This window comes from Nipponia nippon, unplaced genomic scaffold, assembly GCF_047370975.1.
Source record: "Nipponia nippon isolate SJK-2023a ecotype South Korea unplaced genomic scaffold, ASM4737097v1 scaffold_3, whole genome shotgun sequence".
NCBI classification, from domain to species: Eukaryota; Metazoa; Chordata; class Aves; order Pelecaniformes; family Threskiornithidae; genus Nipponia; species Nipponia nippon.
In genome coordinates this window covers 47,375,461-47,381,996 of record NW_028262347.1, presented here as the reverse complement: position 1 = coordinate 47,381,996, position 6,536 = coordinate 47,375,461, and the positions used below count along the sequence as shown (strand labels likewise).

Below are 6,536 nucleotides of genomic sequence, written 5' to 3'. Positions count from 1 at the left end.
CATCAGGCTTTGGGGTACAATGAGTCCACTTTTCCTTGCTCTGGAGGAGGGGTGAGGCAAAAAAAAAAAAAAGAGGAAAAGTTTTTCTCCTGTTGAAGCTTTAAAATGTTTTCCCTTCTGAAGCTTTACTCCCGAACTCTCGTTCCCAGGGGACTGCAGCGAACAGGAACTGTAGTGTGCGTTCATTTCCCTTCTGGCGAAGCCAGCTTAAAATAATAACAAAAAGGTCCTGCGACATCGCAGTACGAACTGAGCCTTTCGTGTTGCTGCCTCACTTTTCTCTGCTAGGCCACGCTTAAGAGGTTTTCCGAGGTGCTTTTAGTCTGCGAAGGCTTTCATGCAAATTGCTCGTTTATTTAAAAATCCAGGGAGAGCAGAGGGGCCACAGTGGTCTGACTTTTTCCCTTCATCTTCCCATTACTTGTCCAACACTTTGTAAAGAGGTACTGAAAAGGCAGGTGGTTATGCACTGAGAACTGGTGTGGCAACTGTTGCTTGTCCTTCATTAAAGCTAGTGTTTAGCTGAACGACTTGACCTGAAGTGGCTGGAGCCTCCCGGGGAAAGTTTTCCGTCCTTTTGTTGTGTGTTTTTACAGAGTTCCCCACCGGAGCAAAAGCCCTTCTTTCCCATTTGCTGGATGGTGCCCTGAGGCTGACGAGGCTGAAAGTTTAGCAAGTTCTGTGCATAACTTCACATCACAAGAGCAAGTGCGTGTTTCCCTCCCTCCTTTCTTTTTCCTGCTCCTAAACGCCTCCTTCAAGTTTGCAGCTGGGCAGGACTCCAAAGGTGCAGCAGCAACAGCAGCAACAAGCCGGAGTTCAAAGTTAGCAGTAAATTGCACAACTTCCAGCTCATCGCTACGCTCAGTGACTATTAACAAGCTGGAAGGCGCTCAGGGAAAAAAATAGGGGAGAAGGGAACACCCTCGAATTGTTTGGGGATCGCTGATGTTATGCTTCTGCCGCTGGGATCATGGCTCCCTTTGGAAGGAATTTATTAAAAACCCGGCATAAAAACAGGTAAAGTGCGTGGGTACGTGGAGGAAAAGGGAGGGCGATATGGGATGGATTTCTTTTATGATTTTTTTTTGGTTCTGGGGGAAGGATGTGTTGCTCCGGACCCATGCCGCTCCCGGGAGCTGTAACTTCGGGGCTCACCTGCGAGTGGGAGTGGGGCCGGAGGGAGCGGGCCGGCGTGTGCGGAGGGAAGGGGCGCTCCCCCGCCCCATCCCCCGCTCTGGACCTGTCTCTCCCCTCTTCGCTCTGGTTCTTTTGACTCCGGGGCAATATTTTCAGCGAGGGGAAGATAGCTCTTCCTGACTTTGAACCTCCCCCGTCTAAACCAAGGCGAACCTTGCAAGTCCCCCGTGTTAACGAGGTGAGACTCGGCCGGGCTTGGGAGGGGAGGCTGGCGGCCCCGCCGTGCGGGTCCTGCCTGCTGGGAAAAAACTCCCCGAGTTTCTCAGGGGAGGGCTGCGGCGGCGGGACGAGGGTCGGGCTCAGGGCCCCTCGCCGTCCGCTTTCCCCCCGTTTCCCTGGGAGGGAGAGCCGCACCCTGCAACCTCTTAGGATCAACTCCGTCCCTTAACTCGTCCGCTGGCTCTAAGCCTGGGAGGTGGGAGAGCATCGATCGTCCAGCGTGGGCAGGGGGGATACTTTTTTTGGTTAGCCTTTAGTCTGAGCTGGACTTGACTGCCTATGGGTTTTTTTTGCCTAGAAAAATGTTCAGGGTGGCAGCTGTGGTCCCTGGGTTGGCTCCTGCGAAGTTTCTTTATGGGGACTTTGCCCCTCACGTTGTGCGTGCTTCCACATGCACGCACACCAACTGTAAAAAGAAGAAAAAGAGTTATGTAATAATTTTAAGTGCTAGGATGGCACTCGATTTTTTAACAGTAAATGTGCTTGGAGTGGAGTAAATTTGCTTGTACCCTATGGAATTTACAGTGGCTGAACCCATCTAGCTAAGACTGAACAGAAACAGATCACTGAAATTTTGGCTTAGCAAGAAACTCGAAAATCACTTAGACTCTCTTCCCCACTTTGACTGGTGCTCACCACTGAAACTTAGTTCATATTTAAGAGTATGCAAGGGAAAATCTTCTCCAGAGGGAATATAATTGGACCCTAAAAAGTCCTGAAAAAATGTCCTGATTTTTTTCCAGGTTTGGCTTTCGGTTTTCCCATTTGATGCACTGAACGTTATTCTGAGGGGGTTGTATTTGTTGGGAGCTTAGCATATGGTATGGAATATAAATCAGAAAGACTGTAGCAGTCAAGGTTTAAACAATAGGATCCTATTTTAGAATTATTAATACTGTAAGTTACTGATTAAACAGTATATTTTGCTAATGTGTCTGGAAACGGAAAAACTTTGATGCACTTCTCGTGGCCATTTTGTGTTCAGAAGATCTGGAAAGGTGGACATGAACTTTTACATTAAATTGCTTTTACATAGAGCTGTAAATTTATTGCTATTAAAATAGAAGTTTTGCTAGTGCCATCAATTACCTGAGTAACTGTGTTAAATCACAAAGCACAGTTCCACTCCATTCAACGGTGAAACTGTTTCTCTTTTGGACATTTAAAATACCTTCATACTAATTGCATCAATCTCACTGTGTTTGCTGATGTGACATTTTATTCCTCAGGAAAAGAAAGTCATAATCCAAAGCTTTAAATAGCCAATAAAAATTAAAATACCAAAGGAACCACTAGTGTGAACATCTAGCACTTTCTTCTCATTTCACCCATCCCATCCCCCCCTCCCGAAAAAAGCAATTAATGCCTGTAATGGTAGAGAAATGTTGTGGCAATAAGAAGGGGCTGAAAATTTTGTGCCTACAGAGATGGGGGGGAGGTGTCAAGAACAAAGCAAACTATATAATTCTTAAGACGCTATTACCTATTCAAATATTTACATTTCTGTGCATTTAACATCAGCTTTTGGTACTGAATTTTGAGAATTAAACTTTGCTTATGCAGTTAATAAAAGGGACTTGTAGTACGATTGAAGAGCTATGTAATAATTCCTTTTTTCATTATAATTGTATCTTTGTGAACTGATTCAAAACCTTGAAAGGGAAGTCAAGTGAGCTTAAAGACCTTGACTGTGTTTAGAGCAGTAGTTGGGGAGTCAGAACTCGTGATTCATTACCTTGTCTTAGTTTGCCTACCTGTAAAGAAGGACCAAAAAGGGACATATATGTATGTCTATATTTAATCTGCTGCTTTGTTTATTAGGTCTAGTGCTTCTCTTTGAGAAACTCAGTTTTTGTAAAAGAAAAATTGTTGAGTAAAGGTGGAGTACGGGAGAAGCAAGAACTCTCCTTCCTTCTCTTCCCATTTTGCTTTTCCACTGAAAGTATTTAATGACCATTAACTACATGCAAATATAACTCTTGAGAGTTATAAGATAAGCAAATGAGGAATAAAATCTGTGTTTACAGGAGGAGGACATAAAGCTAAGTCAAGGCAACAAAGGTAGTTGGAAGAAGAGCCAGAAGGAAAATGAAGGCGTTATAGTCATTTGCTCAGATAAGAAGATGACACCTCTGTAATTAGTGCTTGTCTGGCAGCATTGCCCAGAGATCCCAGATCAGGGCCCTGTTTCATAGTAGACTCTTCACATCCAGATCATAAAATGCCAGTCTCTACCCCTAAGACCTCAGAGTTTAAACAAAGAGGTTACTCTAACTGTATCTGTGTGTATGAGGTATTTGAGCAAGAGGTGGGGGATGTTGGCTGTGATGCCATGAGCCTTCAGAGAAAGAAACTGAGATTAGACCTCAGGAAGACAAAACCTGTGCTGAACTGTTTCTAGTATTTGAAAGATTTTCAGTTGGTATTACTCTCTTGGGCTCTTGAAGTTTCACTCATGCAGAAACAGCACAAGGCCTAGGTAACCATTAGATCACTGTAAGCCCTGATTTGATATCAGAGGAGCAGCTGCTAGAAATGTGGCCTCAACATATTTTTCTTGGCCAGGAAGAGAATGAGTGATATCTTGATAGCTTTTCCAAGAGTTATGAGGAGTTTTTCTACTATTCTTTGAAGTCCTGTGACATCCAAAAATAATCATAGTCCCCAGAGCGTGTATGTGCTTGTCAACATGTCCCCTGGAGAACAATACATTCAAAAGGTAGCAAGGCCATGCCCCACCCACCTACAAATCCAAATGTGCTCAGCAGGCACAGGCTGTACCCTCTAAGGCAGCAAAGAAATAGGGACAGTTTCCTGCAGGACTAAGTCTCTGTAACATGAATAAACTCAAGGAGGGTTATTTTTGTGCAAATCTCTGAAAGATGCTATTCTCTAAGTGTGTGAGGATTGCTCAGCTGACATCACACTTTGGAAGTGTGGTAATGTGAGGAAATGCTCAGCCCAAGATGGAGTAAGAGAAAGAGCATTGAGTTCTTTGCAGATAAGGTCTAGTATTGATCTAACACATTGAACTGCACAGAGACAAAAGAGCTCCTTATCCAAATATGAGCAACAAATACAAAGCATGTATACTCGCAGTGTTTATGTATCAGGGTTTCACGTTGTATATGATTTCCTGGTTGCTAAGTAGAACAAGAATCTGTGCCCCATTGATTTTCTGTAAGATTTGGACTTCTCTGCTCTGGGGTGCTAGATTTGGTCACTTCTGAGAATGGGTCTTGAGGTTTATTTAAATAATTTGGGCATTACCCACCATCTCAAGGATATCTGGATCTATCATTGTCTAAGCTGCCTAGTGATCTCACACCAAGAAAGCTGTCTCCATTGCTATTTCTCTTTCATTGAGGCCACATCCTTGAGTGTTTCACATAAACCTTACCCAAACTTGAAGCTCTACTGTTCCATGCAAGTTGTAGCCAGGGAAGTAGCAGTCTGCAAGGGAGAGGGTACAGACAATCCGTCTTCTTCACAGAATGTGAAGACATCCTTGACGCTGCTTGATGCTTGTCCTTGATGCTGTAGGGCTGTCCTGTTAGGCACAAATAGCTTGAGAAATATTTTTTGCCAGTGTAATTCAGACTGGTCCTAAGTTTACCACAACCATTTGTATGCTCTGTTGACATACAACACATCTGAACCCATGTTACTCTTTGATGATGAAACAGGTTTTTTAAAAATCTGTTATTATATAAATGTATTTATTTCTTTTGCTTTTCCTTCCTTTTACTGTCCATGTCTCAGTGCTACAGCAGTTAGCATAGTGTTTCTGTATAGGAGGCAGAGATCTACTTTGCGTACTCTTTATGTCTGCCTCTCTTTAGTCAGCTCATCTCTGGTTCACAGGTAGAAAGAAAGACCATATATATATCAATTAATTTGTGTGGATATAGAGGGAGTTCTTCCTGTCCTGACAGTCAGAGGCCCCTCCCCAGTGAGAGAAACATTCAATTATTCTCTCAGGTTTTATATTACAAGCACGGGTTAATGAATTAGATTAGAGACTTCATCTATCTGATACTGACCTAGCATTACCATGTTCCCTCCCTTCTTCCCTCCCTCCAGTAGTTTCTCATCATACCTAGTTAGCACAGTGATTTGAGTGTTACTCTGAACATCTCTACTGCTCTACGACTGAGTACACTGCTGTGCATTTTAAGCCTTGGTGAAGCAAAACTGAAAATACTCAGCATTTAGGTTTGGGCTGGAAAAGCTCTTGGAGATCAGCTGCTTATCTGAATGAACTGTGTATGACCCACACTGTTAAAGTCTCATGGGATCATGTGAGAGGTCTAATACTTCTCCTCTTGGATGAGCATACTCGGAGAACAGTCTGTATGAAGCTATAAAGGTGCTTTTTGATTCAAGACTACCAGGCACTTGGTATGTATGTTGGAGGGAGTGGATAAAAGGTTATTTAGAATCAGTGGTGCTAAATCTGTCTTAAATTTTTAGATTGAAAAGATGGTGCTTGTTTGGTAATGGAGGAACACATTCTTCTTATTTTTACTTTTCCTTGAACATGAGATGTATTAGTGAATTATCAAAGAAGAAGTTCCTTTTTGAGCCAGTGTTCATACATTATAATTTATTTTCTGGTCTGGCTTGTCAGCTTTGTCTCAGGGGTCAAAATCTTTGCATACATTTTCTAATAATCTTTGTACATATTTGTTCACTTCACTTTCAGGAAGAGCTTTTCGTCTAGCAAAACACTAACCTTATTTCTAAAGAGTTAATTATCTACTATTCCAGAAGGGTAGACAGCAATTTCATTCCAAAGGAGTAAATAAAATGAGTAATAGATGTGTGTAATACTACACCATCTAAGGAAAGAGCATTACTTAGGTTAAGTTGAAGCTAATCTGAAACACTAGTATAATGTAGAGTCAGGCTGAGAAGATACACTTCAGAGAACAAAACATATTTTTAGTAATACAGAAGAAAAATCTTGCTGGTCAGTGTTGATTCCTGTTTTACTGATGAAAAATTGGCATTTTACATGTAGAGGAAAGACTCAGACATGTTGCTAAATGTGTAATGATTTCAGTAGAGAGAAGTAAGTTTTCAGAGATTTTTTTTTAATTCTAATAACTTTAATG

At 42.2% G+C, this 6,536-nt stretch overlaps 1 protein-coding gene across 2 annotated transcripts in view; it reads left to right on the top strand.

The window, feature by feature from the left end:
- Positions 1-266: 266 nt before the first annotated feature.
- Positions 267-6,536, top strand: part of RASSF9 (Ras association domain family member 9) — a 31,078-nt gene continuing 24,808 nt past the window's right edge. The window contains exon 1 of one of the 2 annotated variants that reach the window (XM_087767374.1): positions 267-1,020. In XM_087767374.1, the coding sequence (XP_087623500.1) occupies positions 974-1,020 (47 nt within the window). In that variant the 5' untranslated portion in view covers positions 267-973. Of the gene's footprint in view, positions 1,021-1,182; positions 1,379-6,536 lie in introns of those variants that run through there. The other variant, XM_087767375.1, reaches the window with a different exon arrangement.